The following is a 25354-nucleotide window of genomic DNA, read 5'->3' as shown; positions in this document are numbered from 1 at the left end:
AGGTAGGTGAAGATGGAAGTCGAGATCGTAAAAATGATCTGACTGTATGAAAATATATTCCACTTTTAGGTATAAGGTTGTTTGTGCTCACATTTTAAAGAAACCATTCCCTGCTATTTTGTTTGTTTAGAATGGAAATCTGATAGATATAAAAGATGAGGTTAAAGAGGAAGAAGAGACGTATGTGAGGGGTAATCAGCAGTTCAGGGAAGAGGTTGGGATGATGGACAAAGTTAAAGAGGAGGAATCTTCTCCAGACATCAGCACAGGTGAGTGATGGCCACTAAATACAAAAACTGTTTGGATATATGGATTGATGTTTGAAGATCTGTAGATCCACTTCTGCAAAGACGTCATAATGGAGAATCAGCCGCCCCTCACATAACCGGGTAAGAGGAGACTTTATTGTAAAGGAGAGAGCAGTACGAAGGGGCCACCTAGATCCCCCATCATCTGATAAACACATAGAAACAATGTATTCAGTCAGTGTGTGTGTTTCCTACAGATGGATCCAGTATTGAGAACCCACCAGAGAGATGTCCCTGTCCTCTGTATTCCCAGGATTCCACACAAGTTAACATTAAAGAAGAGATAAAAGAGGAGGATGGTGAGGATTTTGTAAAGGAGGAGGCAGAGTTTCCAAAAGGTCAGAGAAATCAGTACCAGGACACCATGGTGGAGTCATCCAGTTCCAGAAATCCACCAGAGAGATGTCCCCGTCCTCCGTATTCCCGGCATTCCACACAGGAAGATCACACCATCCCTCACCATCATCAGGTAGGTTAGAATGTAGGAAAGTGATCCCAAGCCATAAGAGATATCATTCTTCTATTATTATTATTTTTTTGTATTTAATATTATTTCTGCCATTTTGTTGGTTTAGGGTGAAGATCTGATAAATGTAAAAATTGAGGTTATAAAGGAAAAGACGTATGTGAGGGGTGATCAGCATTTTACAGAGGAGGTTGGGATGATGGACGCAGTTAAAGAGGAAGAAACTTCTCCAGATATCAGCTCGGGTAATTATGCAAGAATGGGTTACAGCTTACTTAGTGATGTTTGGTTGGGTGGTATCATTGATCTGGTTAGTTGTCATAGTTTGGTGTTGTAATTGCACCCAGAAAAACATCATACTGGATATCTATACTGGTATGGACTGGGTAAGGTGTTAGGATCTATACTGGTATAGACTGGATAATGTGTTAGGATCTATACTGGTATGGACTGGGTATTGTGTTAGGATCTATACTGGTATGAACTGGGTAATGTGTTAGGAAGGAAAGGATGCCACATAGTTTGATGGAAATGAAAATTATCACCCTACAGAGGGCTGAACTGAAAGGCACCCCGAAAATCAAAGTGAAAAAATTATGCAGCAGGCGAGTCCATTTTGGTGAAATGTAATTGCAGCAACTCAGAATGGTCCTCAGTTGTGCGTATGACCCCCATGTGCTTGTATGCATGCCTGACAACGTGGAGCATGCTCCTAATGAGACGACGGATGGTGTCCTGGGGTTTTTCCTCCCAGAAGTTGACCAGGGCATCACTGAGCTCCTGAACAGACTGAGGTGCAACTTGGCGGCATCTGAGTCTGACGGACTGAAACAGAATGTCCCAGAGATGTTCTATTGGATTTAGGTCAGGCGAGTGTGGGGGCCATTCAATGGTATCATTTCCTTCATCCTCCAGGAATTAGCTGCATACTCTCACCACATGAGGCCGGGCATTGTTGTGCACCAGGAGGAACCCAGGACCCACTGCACCAGCATAGGGTCTGACAATGGGTCCAAGGATTTCATCCCAATACCTAATGGCAGTCAGGGTGCCATTGTCTAGCCTGTAGAGGTCTGTGCGTCTCTCCATGGATACGCCTCCCCAGACCATCACTGACCCACCACCCAACGGGTCATGCTGAACGATGTTACAGGCAGCATAATGTTCTCCACGGCTTCTCCAGACCCTTTCACGTCTGTCACATGTGCTCAGGGTGAACCTGCACTCATCTGTAAAGCACAGGGTGCCAGTGGTGAACCTGCCAATTCTGGTGTTAAATGACAAATACCAATTGAGCTCCACGGTGCCGGGCAGTTAGCACAGGGCCCACTAGAGGATGTCGGGCCCTCAGGCCACCCTCATGAAGTCTGTTTCTGATTGTTTGGTCAGAGACATTCACACCAGTGTCCTGCTGGAGGTCATTTTGTAGGGCTCTGGCAGCACTCATTCTGTTCCTCCTTGCACAAAGGAGCAGATACCGGTCCTGCTGATGGGTTAAAGACCTTCTACGGCCCTGTCCAGCTGAAACTGATTAACAACCCCATCTGCTACTTCACTGAGCAGATCAATATATCCAAGGAGTTTCCCTGACTTGATGCTATACTCTGATTATAAAGTGTTGATCAGTGTATATGAGTGTGGAAAACTCTTGGTAATTTTTCTTGTCTTCTGACAGATGGACTCTGTGGTGGGAATAGAAGGACATCGGAGGAAGATGTGACTACAGAAGATAATGACATGGCATCTTTTCCAGAAGTAAATCCCGTTCCTCATAATATACATGACAGACCTCACCATTGGAGGAGATCATTGGATATGTCTAATTCTGAGGAATCTCCTGATACTTCACATAGTCCTCGAATATCTGACAGTGCCGACGGGTGCGGGAATCCATCTCATCTCAGGGAATCTTCTTTAAACCATAAAGGGGTTCATACAGGAGAAAATTCATTGTCATGTTCAGAGTGCGGGAAATGTTTTAATCATAAAGTAAGCCTTCTTAGCCATCAGAGAATACACACAGGTGAGCGTCCCTATTCATGTTCAGAGTGCGGGAAATGTTATAATCAAAAAATAAACCTTCGACCTCAGAGAATACACACAGGTGAGCGTCCCTATTCATGTTCAGAGTGCGTGAAATGTTATAATTATGAGGCCTATCAATTATTAACCCTGACGGATGAGAACAGTGGGGAGCTCTCACTTTCGGATGCTGAAACCAATTCTGAATCTGGTTCAGAATTTGAGCCCTTTGAAGGCTTTACATCGGGAACTGAATCGGAGGAGGAAGAAGTTCGGCCTAAAAGACGCCGCACTGAAAACCAGGCAGACACCAGCAGCGCCAATGGGCAATCGGCAAACGCCAACGGCGCTGGACCCCAGGAGGAAATGCCCAGTACAAGCACTGGAATTTCACACCAGCCCCAAAGAAGCAGAGCCCAAATGCAGCTTCCGGATGCCTTGGCAAACCCATTGTGGCTGCCTTCTAGCTCTGGGTCAGCTACAATCCCCCCCTTCACAGCACAGCCAGGTTTGCAGGTCAACACCGAAAATTTTGTTCTGATTGATTTTTTTAATTTATTTTTCCCTATTGAGTTCCTTCAAGGCATCGTGGACCAAACAAATATTTTTGCCCAACAGTTCATAGAGAACAACCCCACCTCATACCTTGCCCGTCCTTTTGAATGGAGACCCCTAACATTAGAAGAGCTAAAAGTGTTTTTGGGCCTTACCATCAATATGGGGATTACAAAAAAAAATGAGTTGCATTCCTATTGGTCCACCAAACCCATCCACCATATGCCACTTTATTCATCCGTCATGTCCAGGTCCCGTTATGATATTATAATGCGCTTCCTGCATTTCAACGATAATTCGCAGTGCCCTCCCCGAGATGATCCGTATTTTGATAAACTCAATAAAATTCGCCCCCTAATTGATTTCTTTTCTAGACGGTTCCCTGAAGTTTATGTCCCTGACCAAAACATCGCTGTGGACGAATCACTGGTCCATTTCACAGGCCGGCTGGGATTTAAGCAGTACATTCCCAGCAAGAGGGCTAAGTATGGCTTAAAGCTAAACAAGCTATGTGAAAGCAAAACTGGGTACGTGTACGCCTTTCGTGTGTATGAAGGCAGAGACTCCGAGCTCCAGCCCCCTGAATGCCCAACGTACATGGGAATAAGTGGGAAGATTGTCTGGGACCTAGCCTTCCCACTGTTGCAAAAGGGATACCACATTTATATGGACAACTACTTCACCAGTTTGCCCCTTTTCCGCCACCTGTACCTGAAAAAAACCTTGGCCTGCGGTACAGTAGGAAAAAACCGGAAGGGCTTCCCGCAGCGTCTTGTCAACACTCCATTACAAAACGGGGAATCCGCAAGCCTAAGGAACGAGGAAGTAATGGCTTTGAAGTGGAGGCATAGTAAGGACGTTTACATCATGTCCACCATCCACGATGACACCTCAGTGGAAATTAGAAGAAGACATGGTCCCGTTCGAAAGCCTGGTTGTATCCACGAGTACAATAAGTACATGGGGGGGGTGGATTTAAATGATCAAATGCTGCAGCCCTTTCTCCCGACACGAAAGTCCCGCTTTTGGTACAAAAAAGTTGCAGTTTACTTTTTCCATTTGGCCATGTACAACGCATATGTCACCTATCAAAAGTCAACAATAACACCAATCCCCTTCCTCCAGTTTATTGAAGATATTGCCACTGCCCTGATTTACCAGCAAGGATCCCCCCCAGAAATCATTCGTTCCGATTGTGTCAGCAGACTTCATGAGCGCCATTTCCCTTACCGTATCCCACCATCAGAAACCGGAAGAAGACGCCAAAAAAAGTGTCGGGTGTGTAGCAAAAAAGGAGTTAGGAAAGACACCACTTTCCATTGTACCGAATGTCCCTCCCAACCTGGCCTATGCATCGGAGATTGCTTCAAAATCTATCACACTGCCCTAAACTTTTAGCCCGTATTTCAATCAGACTGCCATTTCCCCTTTTTCAATTTTTGTGCTGAATATTTTCCTGCTGCCTCAACCAACCATATCACTGCCTTCCATGTGAACCGACCCTGGCCTGTACATCGACTATGCCTCTGCCTGCCGTCTGCATTGTTTATCCGCCATGTTTCTGCCTTTCACGTGAACTGACCCTGGACTGTTTATCGATTATGCCTTAGCCTACCGTCTATTTCTCATACAAAAACGTGATGCGCCAGACATACACAATTCATAGAAGTGATAAATGGATAAACGATTGTATAATTATAAAGTTCATAAGGCACACGTGAGTGCTCGTGCTCCAATCCAATAATAATCAAAATAATCAAAGTGTCCCAGTGTTCAACTTTAGGTGTAATCCAGTGATGATTAATAACATATATTGTGAACACCAATACGTGAATCCCTCCACCAGGTGGATTAGCCTCTCACCTTCCTGCCAGACCCAAATGGGCCAGCAATCGCATATATCAAGGATATAGGACTCCAGGAAAAGGCCTCTCTGTTTCTCACCTCCGGGACATGTGTGGGGATAGAAATGTGGCAAAATCTAGTGCTCTCTGTTTGGTAATTATAATCAGCTTTATTAAGAGAAAAAATATTCACTCACCTTTGCAGGGCACTCAGCCGTGCCTGCTTTGCTGACAAGTTTGTAGACAGTGCACCGGAGAGAAGGTCTGCGTCGGCCACGCACGCTCCGCCCCCCCCTATACGCGTTACGTCGAGCGTGATGCTCCTCTGACTTCCTCGGTAGGAAAACCACAGGTAATCTTTTGTTTATCCTTTGCTCAGCAGAATGTATTTTGGTATGTATTATGCTGTGTTAGGGGCCTTCAACAATGTGATAGGTTGTCAGGAATTTATGTGTGTAATTTATGTCCCTAGGACGCATGATGGTGCTCCTTGCATGTTGGGCCCCTCTATATGGCTAGGCTGTGAAAAAGTCTCACACGTGGTATCACCATACTCAGGAGGAGTGGCAGAATGTATTTTGGGGTGTCATTTTTGCTGTGTACATGCTATGTGTTAGGAATATCCTATAAATTGTCAACTTTGTGTAAAAAAAAAAAAAATAGGTTTTAATATTTTCCCATATTTTCCAAAAACCTGTGGAAAAAAATGACATGTTCAAACGACCCATAATGCCCCATAGAATATACGTTGGAGTGTTTTCTTTCCAAAATGGGGTCATTTTGTGGGTGTTTCCATTGTATTGGTGCTCTAGGGCCTTCAAAAGTATGATGGGTAGTAAGAAAGTTTTATGTGTATTTATGCTCCTAGAACGCCTGAAGGTGCTACTTGGATGTTGAGTCTCTTTTTGTGGCCAGGCTGTGTAAGTCTCACACATGTGGTATCGCCATACTCAGGAGGAGTAGCAGAATGTATTTTGGGGTGTCATTTTTGCTGTGTACATGCTATGTGTTAGAAATAGCTTATAAATTGACAACTTTGTGGGGCAAAAAAGAAAAAAAAATGTTTTCTTCATTTTCCCAAGAATTGTGGGAAAAAATTATATCTTCAAAAAACTCACCATGCCTCTTACTAAATACCTTGGACTGTCTTCTTTACAAAAAGGGGTCGTTTGGGGGGGGGTTTATAGGAGATAGGCCGTCAGTACATCTGGTATGATCAATTTTCAGAAATTGGTACCATAGCTTCTAGACTTAATAACTTTCACACAGACTAAATAATATACACTAATTTGGGTTAATTTTACCAGACATATGTAGCAGTATAAATTTTGGCCCAAACGTATGAAGAAAAATGAATTTTTTGCAAAATTTTATAATAGAAACTAAAAAAAGTGTTTTTTTTTCAAAATTTTTGCTCTTTTTTTGTTTATATCACGAAAAAAAAAAAACAGTTGTGATCAAATACCACCAAAAGAAAGCTCTATTTGTGTGAAAAAAAGATAAAAATTTTGTTTGGTTACAGTGTAGCATGACTGAGCAATTGTCATTCAAAGTGTGAGAGTGCTGAAAGCTGAAAATTGGTCTGGGCAGAAAGGGGGTGTAACTGCTCTCTATAGAAGTGGTTAAAGGAACAGTATATCAGCCTTAACTATGCTGGTAGCGATTTCTTCACTTGGCTACATCCCCCCCCCCCCACTTGGATGTCTTTGGTCCCCAAAGATGATTGGACTCCTAAGTGGGAGACTCCATTGAGATATAAAGTACCACAGAATTAAAACTAACAGCAGTCTTGTGTGGAACTAATAGCAGCTGACAACTGGTCAATAAATGCGAGTCACTCTCACAATAGGCCAACAAGAAATCAGTGGCCAACCTAATAGTGTCAGCCGGTGCAATAAGATCATCTTTCTTGGGAATCCCTACAGAAGAGGCAGTTACTTGTGTGGGGCGTTGGAACATTACAATTTGTTCTTCAGAACTCTCTCCTAGGGTATCATACGTCAGTCTCTTTGGCGGGTGTATTTTCCCTTCGTACCCTTAATGACACCCCATCTCTGGGTTCAGATTCACTTTCCAACCCTTGAGAGCTACAACTAGGTTGAGACTCCTCACACTCCTCAGAAGGGCCCATTGACTCCTCTGTGTCTTGTACAATTGAACTCCTGTCTTCCACTAGCTCCTCAGTATTCTTCACAGGGGAATGATTCACATCTTCATCAGAAGGTCCTTCCAGATCATGAGATGGAGAAGAAGTTGAAGCGTCTTCACATGGCAGAGTGTCCACACCAGACAAAATTGCTTCTTTTCATAAAATATGGGATCCATGGATTGCGTACCTCTCAGATGCCTCATAGGATGCTAACATTAAAGCCTTCTTGGACAAGATAGAGTACACTTCTCCTCTTTGTGTCCTATTCTCTCTTTTGCTTTACTCTACCCGCTCCTCGTTTCTCTTTAAGGAACATGAGCCTATTATAGTGATGTTGCATTTATTACAAGAAATTCTTTACTCTGTTCCCCCGGGATGTGCTGCAGCTGGAATACAGCCAGCACAATAACGTCGCTAACACTGCGGCGGCGTCCCTGTTCCTCTCCCATGCCTGTGCGGCTCGGGTGGGGGGGTGAGGTATAATAGGGTGAGAGAAGATACTTTCCTAGGGACCACAGCTTTGGTTTTATCTTTCTTCATGTTAAACAAATGGTTCTAACAAAGACCTACAACATATCCAAAACGTTCAATTATCATGGGTTGGTAAAATAGCAGCCTTTAAAATGCAAATATTACCTGAAATACTATTTCCGGTCCCTCCCCATCCTGATACCCCCCAAATTTTTCACGCAGATGAATATTAAATTAAAACATTTTATATGGAATAAGAAAAAACCCAGAGTAGCATTCTCAATATTAACAACTCCCAAAGCCTTAGGAGGAATGGGATTGCCAGATATAAAAAATTACTACTATGCATCATTATTAGACCAAATGAAATTCTGGTTCTCCTTTCATGAGGAAAAACTATGGACAAACATTGAAAAAGAGATCACTAAAGGACACGATCTATTTACCCTTTCTATGGCCAAAATTATAATACCCAAAAAAATAGTCATACCCAACCTTCTTTCTATCAAATCAACACTATTAGCATGGAAGCATATCCTATCCAAAACTAAAACTGGAAACATATACTCGAAAGTAGCATTACCTACAAGAATAATAGACTACTATAAAATAAGATTATCGGCCGAAGAGTGGATAAATCAAGGTTACCATTATTATAATAACCTTCCGTTGCATCTCAGGAGTGTTGTGGAGGATAAACTAAGGAAATGCGCCCGACTAAAAGATCTGAAACTCGATGGTAATATTGATATTCCCACGGAAATATGGCAATTTTTTACAGGCCAAAACTCACAAAAAAAGAAAGGAATAAAACTATTCTTTAATCTACTTTCCTTTTCCAGTAATAAAAATCCTAATATGACTAAATGGGAAAAGGATCTCTCACAAAATTTTACGTGGGAACAATGGCAAAAAGCATTATTGATTAATAATAAAGCATCCTCATGCATTGAGCATTGGGATAATTCACAAAAAATTCTAAACAGATGGTACTTGACACCATATAGATTATCGAAAATATTTCCTTCTGCCTCCCCGATATGCTGGAGATGCAATGAAGTAACAGGAAATCTCCACCACACTCTCTGGGCCTGCAAGAATTTAATAAGTTTCTGGAAATCTATTTCTTCACTTATAGCCGAAATAACCGGTAACCTGACAGAACTGACACCTGCGATGGCACTATTGGGAATAGACCTAGATTTATACCCAATATGTTATAGAACTATAGTAGCACACATTCTGATAGCTGCAAGACTTACTATTGCTAGTATGTGGAAATCTACCGAATCTCCCAACCAGTCTAACGTAATTACCAGACTGAATATACAAGCACAGTACGAACTGCTTTTAGCATACAAAAATTCATATACTAATACATTTAAAAAGAAATGGCAAATTTGGTTAAACAACCCAAGAGCCTCTACTTACCTAAAGAAATGTGATATCTAAATCTCCATTATAGTTCAGATCAATTGGTTCCAATGTCCCATCCCTAATAAACCTCAGTACACGGCAACCAATCCGCTTACAGATAGTTCCCATTAGGGGCAGGCGGTTTGGGTGTGCTGTGTTTTACTTAATCATAATAGTTTTTTTTTTCTCATCTAACTGTTACCTGGTACTCCTGTAATTCTCATAATTTACTTCATTTTCTTAACTGTTGTTCCATGTACCAAGCAATGAGTCAGAAGTAACAAATAATTGTAAATGTTATTGTTGAAATTGTTAAAGAGGTTGTAAACTTGTTTAAATTTTTTTTTTTTTTTTTACAACCTGCAAGAGAAAGACATAATGAGCTAGTATGCATCGCATACTAGCTCATTATGAAATACTTACCTTAGAACGAGCCCCCGCCATGCCGCTCTCTTACCTGTATGACGGGCGACATGACATGTCGCTCGTCTTCCGGGATCGCGGCATCCGGTCATCTGATTGGCCGGAGCCGCGGTGACGTCACTCCCGCGCACGCGCGTGGGAGCCGACGGTCACGGCACGGGGCTCTGAAGGAACGGCATGATCAGCCGTTCCTTCAGAGCGCATGCGCCAGTGACGTCACTGGCTGCATTAAAGGTAAATATCTCCTAAACGGTACATGTTTAGGAGATATTTACAGTACCTATAGGTAAGCCTTATCATAGGCTTACCTATAGGTACAACTTCCTGAGGAGGGTTTACTTCCTCTTTAACTTAAAATTCCAATAAAAATTACTTAAAAAAAAAACAAATGGTTCTAGAGGCAAATATATGGAACCATCTTGATCAGTATTTTTGTAACCTGATATACAAATTTTTTGAGTAATATTTGATGTTGATGTACCTATTTATTTTTGTTCTTACTGCCCTTTGTTAAAAATCTCAATAAAACTATTGGAAAAGAAAATAAATAATTGATTTACCAATTCCTTTTTTGAAGTGCAGGAATGTTAGGTTGGGCTAAACATGTGTGGTGTCCCTAAAGATGTTCTGCTATTTACCCGTCGTAAACTTATATCCGAGAAAGGACAACACCTTCATTAAGTTCCTTTTCCTGGCACATCATGGCAGCATACAATGGGGGGTTGTGGCTCCGCCCCTACAACCTGATAGGACTGGTTAACTATAAATCAAAGACAGACCCGGCTCGCAGCATTCTCCTTAACGTTCTACCCAGACCGAACAGTCCTAAAACTCCAGACTGCTTTTTATCCATGGGGAATCTTTCTCCTTCCACTGTAACTAGGAAGCCAATTTATCGTCTTTCTTGGTTAAGTGGGAGAACCACATCCCCTGGATGTTGATGTAACTCTGATGACCTGCTTGGCAGCTACCTTTTCATTCAGAAAAGCTGAAATCTGTGCTTGGTTCCAGCATGGCTTAAGGCAGGGTCAGTCAGCATCAACACGTACAGTCCTCTTCTGGATCAGGGTTTCTCAACCAGAGTTCCGTGGAACCCTAGGGTTCCTCCTGAGGTTGCTACGGGTTCCTTGAGCAATGGGCAATGTTAGGACTTGATGGACAGGTGACGGAGCAGTGTAATGTCAGGACTTGATGGACAGGTGATGGAGCAGTGTAATGTCAGGACTGGATGGACAGGTGATGGAGCAGTGTAATGTCAGGACTGGATGGACAGGTGACGGAGCAGTGTAATGTCAGGAGTGGATGGACATTTTTGTGTATCATCCAATGAGGTGATGTTACATGTATGATGAGGGATATGTGTACAGTTACACATATTGTATGTTATTATTTCTATACATGTGTATGATTAGATGCACATTATAGATTTCATATCTTTTCTCATTCACACATTTCCTCTTTTCTCCTTTTTTCTATTTGATTTTTATTCACAATTATAAATGTTTCCATTTTATTTTCTGTCACGTCTATTTCTATTTGTGTTTTTATGGAAGCAGATTTGTGTCAGGTTTGGAGTAATTCGGTGGATAATTGATCGGTAGTGTGTCACCTTCGGGGGAGCATTTAACCACTTCTGGACCGGAAGGATTTGCCCCCTTAATGACCAGTCCCTAAGTTGCGATTCGGCACTGCGTTACTTTAACGGACAATTGTGCGGTCAAAATTGACATCTTTTTTCCCCCACAAATAGAGCTTTCTTTTGGTGGTATTTGATCAACTGTGCGATTTTTATTTATTGCGCTATACACAGAAAAAGAGCGACAATTCTGAAAAGATAAGAAACAATATTTTTCACATTCTGCTATATAACATTCCCAAAAACAAAAATTTAAAAATCAAAATTTTTTTAACATTTTAGGCCAATTTGTTTTCTGCTACATATTTTTGGTTTGCGCAAAAGTTATCGCGTCTACTAACTACGGGAAAGATTTATGTAATTTTTATTGTGTGTTTTTTTTTTTCTTTTTTTTTTTTTTACTAGTAATGGCGGCGATCTGCGAATTTTAGCGGGACTGCAACATTGCGGCGGACAGATCGGACCCCTAACTGACATTTTTTTGGGGGGACCAGTGACATTACTGCTGTAATCAGTGCTATAAATATGCACTGTCACTGTAATAATGACACTGACAGGGAAGGGGTTAACACTGTGGGTGATCAAGGGGTTAAATGTGAGCCTACCGTTCTTCTCTCTCAGCGGGGAACGATCGTGGGTGTCAGTTGGCAATCGGAGCCGCCTGCCCGTTGCATCGGCTTCCCTGCTAACGAGCAAGGGCAGGAGCGCGCCACCGGTGGACCTCACTCGTCCCCTAGCTGCCTGTGCGCAACCGACGTACAGCTATTGCCCAGGAGCGGCAGTCGTGTGAAACGCGTCACCTGTCCTACCCTGCTCTACCTACTACCACTTATGTGACTAAAGGAACTTCTCTTCATTGGATTCCGTGGTGGTGTGCCACCATTTTCTTCTTTCATACTTTGAGTGTTCACCCAGGCGCTGGCCTCGGGGGCTAGCCTTGCTGTTCTCCCAGGGCATTCCCATTGTGGGAAGTCTGTAAGACCTCCATTCACTCAGGTTCTGGCTGACAGCATAGCTAGAACTGTCCTGACAGTGCCAAGGTTCAACTGGGTCCCCGAACCTTCAGATCTCAGCACTGGAACCAACTCATGGCTTGGAATATCTGGGTCTCATCCTAAACACAGCTCAGGCCAGAGTTTTTGTTCCCCAAGACAAATTTTAAAACTCTCTGTTCTCAGGCTCGGACTCTTCAGTCCAAGGGCCACCCGATTTATTGCTTCTGCATGAAAATTCTGGAGCTCATAGTAGTGTTCTGCTAGACCAGGGGGGTCTCCAAACTTTCTAAACAAAAGAGCCAGATTACTGTCTTTCAGATTTTTAGGGGGGCCGGACTGTGGCCATTGGGAGCAGAAAGGGCCCCATCAGTGGAAAAAAAACAATGCCCCATCTTTGGTTTCATTGGATGAAATCGTCCCCCATCATTGGTGTTAGTGGGAGGAATTGTGCCCCATCGTTTGTGTCAGTGGACCCCATTGTTAGTGTCCTCGTATACGTTGTGGTTTACCAGGGTTATGGCTGAAGCTATCATTGTATTGGTTTTTCCAGCTGGCGGCTGGCTTTCTCATGAAACCATTCTGAGCGGTTCATGAGCTCTCCAAAGCAGTGGGAAGGGATGTTCCTCCCCCTCCTGACGCTTGCCGGTGATTTTTGGACTTACCGTTTTTGCCTGGAAAACGATCCGATGGTTCGGCTGGCTGTTCTTATAGACGATCAAAGAGTGGATACTCTTTCATCGCCTCTATGGCCTTGGAGGACCGGAGCGACGTCACTTCTGGTCCAGGCTGGAAGTAAATCATTTTTTTTTTTTTTATCTTTTAACGTTAAAGAAGAGATTTGGGGTCTTTTTTACCCCAGATGTCTCCATAAAGAGGACCTGTCATCCTTATTTATATCACAAGGGATGTTTACATTATTTGTATCAGGAATAAAAGTGATAAAAAAAAAACAATTCAAAAGGGACAGTGTAAAAATAAAAAGTAAAAAATAGAAAAAAAATTTGAAGAGACCCCATCCCTGCGCAGGGCTTGTACACAGAAGTGAACACATACGTAATTCACGCATGCATATGTAAACGGTAATCGCACCACACATGTGAGGTATCACCGCGAATGTTAGAGCGAAATCAATAATTCTAGCGCTAGAACTCCTCTGTAACTCTAAACAGGTAACCTGTGAAGGCTTTTTAAGTGTCGCCTATGGAGATTTTTAAGTATTGTAGTTTGTCGCAAATCCACGAGCGTGCGCAATTTTAACGACTTCCATACCTGGTCTATTCTGGCACTCCTCTCCTACATGTAAAAATCACAATTTCTTGCTAGAAAATTACTTAGAACCTCCAAACATTATATATTTTTTTTTGCAACAGGAGACTGTAGGGAATAAAATAGCGGTCGTTGCAACTTATTATGTCACACAGAATTTGCGTAGCCATTTTCAAATGCTTTTTTGCAAAAAAAAAACTGTTTCATGAATTAAAAAAAAAAAAGGAACACTAAAGGTAGCCCAATTTTTTAATAAAATGTAAAAGATCTTATGCCGAGGAAATAGATATCTAACATGTCACACTTTAAAATTGCGCCAAACATCGGTACTTAAAAATCTCCATAGGTGACACTTTAAACATTTTTAAGGGTTACTAGTTTAGAGTTACAGAGGAGGTCTTGGGTTAGAATTATTGCTCTAGCTCTAACGTTCGCGGCAATATCTCACATGTGTGGTTTGACTGCTGTTTACATATGTTTACGTGACATATATATGCGTTCTATATGCGTTCACTGCTGCGTGCAAGTACACGGGGACGGGGGCGCTTGAATCTTTTTTTTTTTTATTATTTATTTTATTAAATTTTTTTATTTATTTACTTTTCTTTTTTTTTTTAACACTTTCCCTTTACTTTTTATTTTTTATCACTTTTATTTCTATTAAAAAGGAATGTAAACATCCCTTGTAATAGGAATAGGGCATGACAGGTCCTCTTTATGGGGAGATCGGGGGTCTATTAGAGCTCCAAATCTCTCCTCTGGTCCCCCCCCCTGCAGCCGATCAGACCGATATTGGTGGCCAGGTAAACAAAGGGGCAGAACCGGAAGTGGGAACACTCGCCGCTCCTGGTCTCCAGGGTTACAGAGCGAGGGGAATGATGTCAGTTCCTATCTCTGTGTACAGGGCAGCCATCACCGCCGGCCACATCGCTCCCGACCTCTGCGATGGGACCAGGGAGCCCGGGAGAGGCGGTGGGAAGGGGGTGGAACCTCCTTCCATCACCCGCAGAAGTGATCGAGTTGCTAATTAGCCACTCAGATCACTATTGCCTTATACAGAATTGCCGGCTGAACAAAATGATACCGGGATGATGCCTGTAGGTGCACCCACCACCCCGCTATTACCACGGAACCCCAAAGACGTATGGGTACGTCCATTTGGGGGAATGGTTAAAGTTTATTTTTCCCCAAAAAACTGCGTTTGCAAAACCTCTTCGCAAACACCGTGTGACATAACAATTTGCAATGACCGCCATTATTTTCTCTTTGGTCTCTGCTAAAATAAAAAAATTGTATAATGTTTGGGGGTTCTAAGTAGTTTTCTAGCAAGAAATACTGATACTGTTGGGAAGAAGATGAAGGGAGAACACCCTGAAGGCCAGTCCTAAAAAGTTACCTGTTAGAGCAAATAACCAAAACATCACCGAGAGAACTCAACTGTTTTGCTGCGAGGAACAAACACGCCTACAATCACCGTAAGTACGCTAAGTACAAAAATCCCAATATGGTAGGGTGACCAGACATCCCCGGTGTCCGGAGACAGACCCTGGAATGAGGACACTGTCCCCGGACCACGTGTGTCCCCGATTCTGTCCCCCGATTCAGGGGCGGTGTACCTATTGCTGACAGCCTAGCAGTACATTCAGCAGTGTGACCATCCATCCAGCATAGTGTCAGTGAGAGTGAGTGGAGCAGAGCTGTCATATCGAAGCTCTGATGTCGGGGATGGGCGGGCTGAAATGTGGAGCTCCTCCTCCCTTCCATCCACAGCCAGTCAGCAGGCAGTATAACACTCCTCCGCCCCTCTCCAGCCCGCCACATTTGACTGGGAGCAGGGCTGAATGAGGGCACCAGAAGGGAGATGCAAGAAGGTATGACTACAATTAGAGCAAGCACTGTTACATGTAATGCTGGTCGCCTGCAGTGTCTTCCAGATATCTGTGTGTTCAGGCAGTGTGAGGTTACCCATCAGCCTCCTCTCCCCTCACTCCTTACCTTTTTTTTTTTATCTCCCTAACTTGAGCTGCACATTGCCTGATACACTGATAAGAAGACCCTGCAGCAGCATTCTCCAAATCCAGGGACACATGGCCGTTACCATTCCAGCTTCTGTTCAGCTATTTAGCCGGAGCTCTGGGTGCACTGCATGGTTTTTTTATGTTTTGTTGGAGGATTTACTGCTGGTTCAGGCTAGAAGCTTCAGAGACCCATTAACTATTTACTGTCCTCCACTAATCTTGAGCAGTTAACGGTTTGTAAGACAATTTTTATTTTCTAAATTTGATGTGCTGCTGTCTTCTGTCACTTGGTTGTACTTTCAAAGGAGGATTACTGACTTGATATTGCAGAGCTGGTTTAAATAGAGTGGAGCAGCCCTGCGATACGATACACTTTTATACCGGGTTCAGCTGTAAACTCAGTCCCTGACCATCTCTTGAATCAATCATGTCTGCAATCTCTGACCATCTCCTGTATCATATCTTCAGTCTCTGACCATCTCTTGAATCAATCATGTCTTCAGTCTCTGACCATTTCCTGTATCATATCTTCAGTCTCTGACCATCTCTTGAATCAATCATGTCTGCAATCTCTGACCATCTCCTGTATCATGTCTGCAGTCTCTGACCATCTCCTGTATCATGTCTGTAGTCTCTGACCATCTCCTGTACCATGTCTGCAGTCTCTGACCATCTCCTGTACCATGTCTGCAGTCTCTGACCATCTCCTGTACCATGTGCACACTGACTGCCAGTATACTGACCACCAGCATACAGGGGACACACTCACCACCAACATACAGGGGGAACACTGACCACCAGCATACAGGGGGCACACGGATCACCAGCATACAGGGGGCACACTGACCACCAGCATACAGGGGCACACTGACCACCAATATGCAGGGCCACTGGTTACCTGTCCACAGGGGACATAACAAATCAAGTAAAACAACTACCATGCAACTAAAAAAATCTCAAAAGCAATAAGAGAATTTTGTTTGCTGGTTCCCTCATCTAACGTGCAACAATAAAAAACAAAAAATGCAGCACTGCCCTACACTTCATCTATAAAATTCTACAAATGGACTTATAATGGTAAAACCTATAAATGAATATCCTGTGCAAATCCACCAATGTATTACAATATAGTAGTGATGGTGTCACCCTCTCTGCAAAAGGTAAGAAATATCGCAGAGCTGCAATGTGCAAATAGTGGTGACCCCTCCCCCCCCATATATAATCATAATAAATAGTACAATTAATGTGCATATTTTACATTTTATTATGATTATATATCGGGTGTTTCACCACTATTTGTACATTGCAGCTCTGCAGTATTTCTTACCTTTTGCAGAGAGGGTGACACCATCACTCCTGCCCGGATTGGATTTGAATTTATCCGCCCCATCCCCCCTCCAAGTTTTTCATCTATCTTATCTTCCTAACATTTGGTAGCCCTATCCCAAAAAATTCTAAAAAGTATCTTTATCTTTTTTTTTTCTATCTCATGGACAAAATGTGAGAAATAATATATATATCATACAATCATTCCATAAACACATCCCACATACACCGCATAGATCATTTCAAGGAAATATGCTTATAAAATAGTTTACCATTTGCCAAAAAAAAAAAATATATATGTCCCCGGATTTCATTTTAAAAATCTGGTCACCTTATAATATGGTCCACAAGGTGGTGACCTGACTTCCCTCAGATGGAACGCACAGACAGGAAGTGATGTAAGATACTGACAGGAAGTGATGTGGGATACTGAAAGGAAGTGATGTGAGATACTGACAGGAAGTGATGTAGGTCCACAGAGGAAGTGATGTCAGCTATAAATAGGAATTTCAGAGGCGAGTTGGGAGAAAGTAGAGAGGAGACGTAGCTGGAAGTGGCAGTAGAGGAGGTAATAAGATATTATTTTCTATATATAATCTTTAATTACATAAAGAAAATATCCTCCTTCCATTTTTATGCCGGGGGAACAGAAACAAAGGAACGCATAACACTGAGAATCAGATTGCAGTCCCCCGGTGAAATCACATAAGTAGGATGAGCAGCAAAACTTCCTCCAGCTCTCCTGTAGCGCCCTCACCAGGCAGAGCCGAGGTACTCATAATCTATCTGGGGAAGAGGCAGAGCTCAGGGTGACCCTGACACCCACCTCTGGAAATATTCAGCAGGTTTCCTCCCTCATCACTACTAACATTAATCCCGTCCTCTGTCCCAACACCAACTGGGCCCCCACTCCTCACTCCCATCTAACACCGCTGTCCCCCATTCCTCACCCCCATCTCACACTGTTGTCCCCCACTCCTCACCCCCATCTAACACCACTGTCCCCCATTCCTCACCCCCATCTAGCACTGCTGTCCCCCATTCCTCACCCCCATCTAACACTGCTGTTCACCATTCCTCACCCCCATCTAACACTGCTGTTCACCATTCCTCACCCCCCCCCATCTAACACCGCTTTCCACCATTCCTCACCCTCATCTATCACCCCAGTTCCCTACTTCTCATTCCTCATCCAACACTGTTGTTCCCCTCTCCTCACCTCCCTTCCCACACTGCTCACCTATATTCCACAACCCCGACTGACGCTGTTGTCCCCCACTCCTCATTCCCTTTTTCAACATTGCAGATCTCCACTCCTCACACCCCATATTTGATGCTTCTGTCCCCCACTCTTCACCCAGACCCAATGCTGCCACTTTGCTCTTATCACTATTAATAAAGCACAGACCTGATCGGAGAGGTGAGGAGGATTCTGGGAGGTCACATGACATCACTCTTATTTCTTTTAGTAAAACACAGACCTGACCAGAGAGGTGAGGAGGATTCTCAGAAGATTCTGAGGACACAAGGATCTCTACAAGGACGTCATGATGGAGAATCAGCCGCCCCTCACATCACCAGGTAAGAGGAGACTTTATTGTAAAGGAGAGAGCAGTACGGAGGCTCCACCTAGATCCCCCATCATCTGATAAACACATAGAAACAATGTATTCAGTCAGTGTGTGTGTTTCCTACAGATGGATCCAGTAATGGGAACCCACCAGAGAGATGTCCCAGTCCTCTGTATTCCCGAGATTCCACACAGGAAGATCACACCATCCCTCACCATCATCAGGTAGGTGAAGATGGAAGTCGAGATCGTAAAAGTGATCTGACTGTATGAAAATATAATCCACTTTTAGGTATAAGGTTGTTTGTGCTCACATTTTAAAGAAACCATTCCCTGCTATTTTGTTTGTTTAGAATGGAAATCCGATAGATATAAAAGATGAGGTTAAAGAGGAAGAAGAGATGTGTGTGATGGGTGATCAGCAGTTCAGGGAAGAGGTTGGGATGGTGGACAAAGTTAAAGAGGAGGAATCTTCTCCAGACATCAGCACAGGTGGGTGATGGCCACTAAATACAAAAACTGTTTGGATATATGGATTGATGTTTGAGGATCTGTAGATCCACTTCTACAAAGACGTCATGATGGAGAATCAGCCGCCCCTCACATCACCGGGTAAGAGGAGACTTTATTGTAAAGGAGAGAGCAGTACGGAGGCTCCACCTAGATCCCCCATCATCTGATAAACACATAGAAACAATGTATTCAGTCAGTGTGTGTGTTTCCTACAGATGGATCCAGTATTGAGAACCCACCAGAGAGATGTCTCCGTCCTCTGTATTCCCAGGATTCCACACAAGTTAACATTAAAGAAGAGATAAAAGAGGAGGATGATGAGGATTTTGTAATGGAGGAGGCAGAGTTTCCAAAAGGTCACAGAAAGCAGTACCAGGACACCATGGTGGAGTCATCCAGTTCCGGAAATCCACCAGAGAGATGTCCCCGTCCTCCGTATTCCCGGAATTCCACACAGGAAGATCACACCATCCCCAACCATCATCAGGTAGGTTAGAATGTAGGAAAGTGATCCCAAGCCATAAGAGATATCATTCTTCTATTATTATTTTTTTGTATTTAATATTATTTCTGCCATTTTGTTGGTTTAGGATGAAGATCTGATAAATGTACAAATTGAGGTTATAAAGGAAAAGAAGTATGTGAGGGGTGATCAGCATTTTACAGAGGAGGTTGGGATGATGGACGCAGTTAAAGAGGAAGAAACTTCTCCAGATATCAGCTCGGGTAATTATGCAAGAATGGGTTACAGCTTACTTAGTGATGTTTGGTTGGGTGGTATCATTGATCTGGTTAGTTGTCATAGTTTGGTGTTGTAATTGCACCCAGAAAAACATCATACTGGATATCTATACTGGTATGGACTGGGTAAGGTGTTAGGATCTATACTGGTATAGACTGGATAATGTGTTAGGATCTATACTGGTATGGACTGGGTATTGTGTTAGGATCTATACTGGTATGGACTGGGTAATGTGTTAGGATCTATACTGGTATGGACTGGGTAATGTGTTAGGATCTATACTGGTATGGACTGGGTAATGTGTTAGGATCTATACTGGTATGGACTGGGTAATGTGTTAGGAAGGAAAGGATGCCACATAGTTTGATGGAAATGAAAATTATCACCCTACAGAGGGCTGAACTGAAAGGCACCCCGAAAATCAAAGTGAAAAAATGATGCAGCAGGCGAGTCCATTTTGGTGAAATGTCATTGCAGCAACTCAGAATGGTCCTCAGTAGTGTGTATGGCCCCCATGTGCTTGTATGCATGCCTGACAACATGGAGCATGCTCCTAATGAGACCATGGATGGTGTCCTGGGGTTTTTCCTTCCAGATTTGGACCAGGGCATCACTGAGCTCCTGAACAGACTGAGGTGCAACCTGGCGGCATCTGACGGACTGAAACAGAATGTCCCAGAGATGTTCTATTGGATTTAGGTCAGGCGAGTGTGGGGGCCATTCAATGGTATCATTTCCTTCATCCTCCAGGAATTAGCTGCATACTCTCACCACATGAGGCCGGGCATTGTTGTGCACCAGGAGGAACCCAGGACCCACTGCACCAGCATAGGTTCTGACAATGGGTCCAAGGATTTCATCCCAATACCTAATGGCAGTCAGGGTGCCATTGTCTAGCCTGTAGAGGTCTGTGCGTCCCTCCATGGATACGCCTCCCCAGACCATCACTGACCCACAACCCAACAGGTCATGCTGAACGATGTTACAGGCAGCATAATGTTCTCCACGGCTTCTCCCAGACCCTTTCACGTCTGTCACATGTGCTCAGGGTGAACCTGCACTCATCTGTGAAAAGCACAGGGTGCCAGTGGTGGACCTGCCAATTCTGGTGTTAAATGACAAATACTAATTGAGCTCCACGGTGCTGGGCAGTTAGCACAGGGCCCACTAGAGGATGTCGGGCCCTCAGGCCACCCTCATGAAGTCTGTTTCTGATTGTTTGGTCAGAGACATTCACACCATTGTCCTGCTGGAGGTCATTTTGTAGGGCTCTGGCAGCACTCATCCTGTTCCTCCTTGCACAAAGGAGCAGATACCGGTCCTGCTGATGGGTTAAAGACCTTCTATGGCCCTGTCCAGCTGAAACTGATTAACAACCCCATCTGCTACTTCACTGAGCAGATCAATATATCCAAAGAGTTTCCCTGACTTGATGCTATACTCTGATTATAAAGTGTTGAGCAGTGTATATGAGTGTGGAAAACTCTTGGTAATTTTTCTTGTCTTCTGACAGATGGACTCTGTGGTGGGAATAGAAGGACATCGGAGGAAGATGTGACTACAGAAGATAATGACATGGCATCTTTTCCAGAAGTAAATCCCGTTCCTCATTATATACATGACAGACCTCACCATTGGAGGAGATCATTGGATATGTCTAATTCTGAGGAATCTCCTGATACTTCACATAGTCCTCTAATATCTGACAGTGCCAACGGGTGTGGGAATCCATCTCATCTCAGGGAATCTTCTTTAAACCATAAAGGGGTTCATACAGGAGAGAATTCATTGTCATGTTCAGAGTGCGGGAAATATTTTAATCATAAAGTAAGCCTTCTTAGCCATCAGAGAATACACACAGGTGAGCGTCCCTATTCATGTTCAGAGTGTGGGAAATGTTTTAATCAAAAAAGAAACCTTCGACATCAGAGAATACACACAGGTGAGCGTCCCTATTCATGTTCAGAGTGCGGGAAATGTTATAATCATGAGGCCTATCAATTATTTACCCTGACGGATGAGAACAGTGGGGAGCTCTCACTTTCCGATGCTGAAACCAATTCGGAATCTGGTTCAGAATTTGAGCCCTTTGAAGGCTTTACATCGGGAACTGAATCGGAGGAGGAAGAAGTTCGGCCTAAAAGACGCCGCACTGAAAACCAGGCAGACACCAGCAGCGCCAATGGGCAATCGGCAAACGCCAACGACGCTGGACCCCAGGAGGAAATGCCCAGTACAAGCACTGGAATTTCGCACCAGTCCCAAAGAAGCAGAGCCCAAATGCAGCTTCCGGATGCCTTGGCAAACCCATTGTGGCTGCCTTCTAGCTCTGGGTCAGCTACAATCCCCCCCTTCACAGCACAGCCAGGTTTGCAGGTCAACACCGAAAATTTTGTTCTGATTGATTTTTTTAATTTATTTTTCCCTATTGAGTTCCTTCAAGGCATCGTGGACCAAACAAATATTTTTGCCCAACAGTTCATAGAGAACAACCCCACCTCATATCTTGCCCGTCCTTTTGAATGGAGACCCCTAACATTAGAAGAGCTAAAAGTGTTTTTGGGCCTTACTATCAATATGGGGATTACAAAAAAAAAAGAGTTGCATTCCTATTGGTCCACCAAACCCATCCACCATATGCCACTTTATTCATCCGTCATGTCCAGGTCCCGCTATGATATTATAATGCGCTTCCTGCATTTCAACGATAATTCGCAGTGCCCTCCCCGAGATGATCCCAATTTTGATAAACTCAATAAAATTCGCCCCCTAATTGATTTCTTTTCTAGACGGTTCCCCGAAGTTTATGTCCCTGACCAAAACATCGCTGTAGATGAATCACTGGTCCAATTCACAGGCCGGCTGCGATTTAAGCAGTACATTCCCAGCAAGAGGGCTAGGTATGGCTTAAAGCTAAACAAGCTATGTGAAAGCAAAACTGGGTACGTGTACGCCTTTCGTGTGTACGAAGGCAGAGACTCCGAGCTCCAGCCCCCTGAATGCCCAACGTACATGGGAATAAGTGGGAAGATTGTCTGGGACCTAGCATTCCCACTGTTGCAAAAGGGATACCACATTTATATGGACAACTACTTCACCAGTTTGCCCCTTTTCCGCCACCTGTACCTGAAAAAAACCTTGGCCTGCGGTACAGTAGGAAAAAACCGGAAGGGCTTCCCGCAGCGTCTTGTCAACACTCCATTACAAAATGGGGAATCCGCAAGCCTAAGGAACGAGGAAGTAATGGCTTTGAAGTGGAGGCATAGTAAGGACGTTTACATCATGTCCACCATCCACGATGACACCTCAGTGGAAATTAGAAGAAGACACGGTCCCGTTCGAAAGCCTGGTTGTATCCATGAGTACAATAAGTACATGGGGGGGGTGGATTTAAATGATCAAATGCTGCAGCCCTTTCTCCCGACACGAAAGTCCCGCTTTTGGTACAAAAAAGTTGCAGTTTACTTTTTCCATTTGGCCATGTACAACGCATATGTCACCTATCAAAAGTCAACAATAACACCAATCCCCTTCCTCCATTTTATTGAAGATATTGCCACTGCCCTGATTTACCAGCAAGGATCCCCCCCAGAAATCATTCGTTCCGATTGTGTCAGCAGACTTCATGAGCGCCATTTCCCTTACCATATCCCACCATCGGAAACCGGAAGAAGACGCCAAAAAAGGTGTCGGGTGTGTAGCAAAAAAGGATTTAGGAAAGACACCACTTTCCATTGTACCGAATGTCCCTCCCAACCTGGCCTATGCATCGGAGATTGCTTCAAAATCTATCACACTGCCCTAAACTTTTAGCCCGTATTTCAATCAGACTGCCATTTCCCCTTTTTCAATTTTTGTGCTGAATATTTTCCTGCTGCCTCAACCAACCATATCACTGCCTTCCATTTGAACTGACCCTGGCCTGTACATCGACTATGCCTCTGCCTGCCGTCTGCATTGTTTATCCGCCATGTTTCTGCCTTTCACCTGAACTGACCCTGGACTGTTTATCGATTATGCCTTAGCCTACCGGCTATTTCTGCCTTTTACCTGCACTTACCTCGGCCTGTTACGACCATGTTTTTTGCCTGCCACTTAGACTGATCCTTCGCCCTGCTACTGTAGTAGTGGGATTCAAAATGACACAGGGGTCTCACTTTTGTGAGGGGCTTCAGAATATAGTGTTCTGATATGAGAAAACCAGTTTTTGGTTTTCTCTGGGTTTGTAATCTCGGAACAGGGTCTGGAGTCAATAGAAATAGCTTATAAATTGACAACTTTGTGGGGAAAAAAAGGAAAAAAAAATGTTTTTCTTAATTTTCCCAAGAATTGTGGGAAAAAATTATAACTTCAAAAAACTCACCATGCCTCTTACTAAATACCTTGGACTGTCTACTTTACAAAAAGGGGTCGTTTGGGGGGGGGGGATTTATAGGAGATAAGCCATCAGTACATCTGGTGTGATAAATTTTCAGTAATTGGTACCATAGCTTCTAGACTCAATAACTTTCATACAGACTAAATAATATACACTAATTTGGGTTAATTTTACCAGACATATGTAGCAGTATAAATTTTGGCCCAAACGTATGAAGAAAAATGAATTTTTTGCTAAATTTTATAAAAGAAACTAAAAAAAGGTTTTTTTTTTCAAAATTTTTGCTCTTTTTTTTTGTTTATATCACGAAAAAAAAAAACCCAGTTGTGATCAAATACCACCAAAAGAAAGCTCTATTTGTGTGAAAGAAAGATAAAAATTTTGTTTGGTTACAGTGTAGCATGATTGAGCAATTGTCATTCAAAGTGTGAGAGTGCTGAAAGCTGAAAATTGGTCTGGGCAGAAAGGGGGTGTAACTGCTCTGTATGGAAGTGGTTAAAGGAACAGTATATCAGCCTTAACTATGCTGGTAGCGATTTATTCACTTGGCTACATCCTCCCCCCCCCACTCAGATGTCTTTGGTCCCCAAAGATGATTGGACTCCTAAGTGGGAGACTCCGTTGAGATATAAAGTACCACAGAATTAAAACTAACAGCAGTCTTGTGTGGAACTAATAGCAGCTGACAACTGGTCAATAAATGCGAGTCACTCTCACAATAGGCCAACAAGAAATCAGTGGCCAACCTAATAGTGTCAGTGGGTGGAATAAGATCATCTTTCTTGGGAATCCCAACAGAAGAGGCAGTTACTTGTGTGGGGCATTGGAACATTACAATTTGTTCTTCAGAACTCTCTCCTAGGGTATCATCAGTCTCTTTGGCGGGTGTATTTCCCTTCGTAGCCTTAATGACAACCCATCTCTGGGTTCAGATTCACTTTCCAACCCTTGAGAGCTACAACTAGGTTGAGACTCCACACACTCCTCAGAAAGGCCCATTGACTCCTCTGTGTCTTGTACAATTGAACTCCTGTCTTCCACTAGCTCCTCAGTATTCTCCACAGGAGAATGATTCACATCCTCATCAGAAGGTCCTTCCAGATAATGAGATGGAGAAGCAGTCGAAGTGTCTTCACATGGCAGAGTGTCCACACCAGACAAAATTGCTTCTTTTCATAAAATATGGGATCCATGGATTCCGTACCTCTCAGATGCTTCATAGGATGCTAACATTAAAGCCTTCTTGGACAAGATAG

At 43.4% G+C, this 25354-nt stretch overlaps 3 protein-coding genes across 3 annotated transcripts in view; 2 read left to right on the top strand and 1 right to left on the bottom strand.

Annotated features, from left to right (window-relative positions):
• The window catches only part of LOC309564428 (uncharacterized protein), a gene marked incomplete at its 3' end in the record, with an annotated part of 637385 nt that overhangs the window by 115978 nt on the left and 496053 nt on the right, over positions 1-25354 (bottom strand).
• Positions 1-25354, top strand: part of LOC309563890 (uncharacterized protein) — a 180276-nt gene that overhangs the window by 258 nt on the left and 154664 nt on the right. The gene's annotated exons all lie outside the window — the stretch shown is intronic.
• Positions 13-25354, top strand: LOC309563893 (uncharacterized protein; the record flags this gene model as incomplete). Its single annotated transcript, XM_082268528.1, has 4 exons — positions 13-27; positions 884-1019; positions 2450-2878; positions 25143-25354. 4 exons carry the CDS (start codon positions 13-15, stop codon positions 25352-25354), a joined length of 792 nt encoding a protein of 263 aa, XP_082124654.1.

The sequence above is a fragment of the Pelophylax lessonae genome (assembly GCF_965119305.1).
Source record: "Pelophylax lessonae genome assembly, chromosome: 9".
In the NCBI taxonomy this organism is placed as follows: Eukaryota; Metazoa; Chordata; class Amphibia; order Anura; family Ranidae; genus Pelophylax; species Pelophylax lessonae.
The sequence above is the reverse complement of the archived record's forward strand: the minus strand, read 5'-3'. Positions and strand labels throughout refer to the sequence as shown.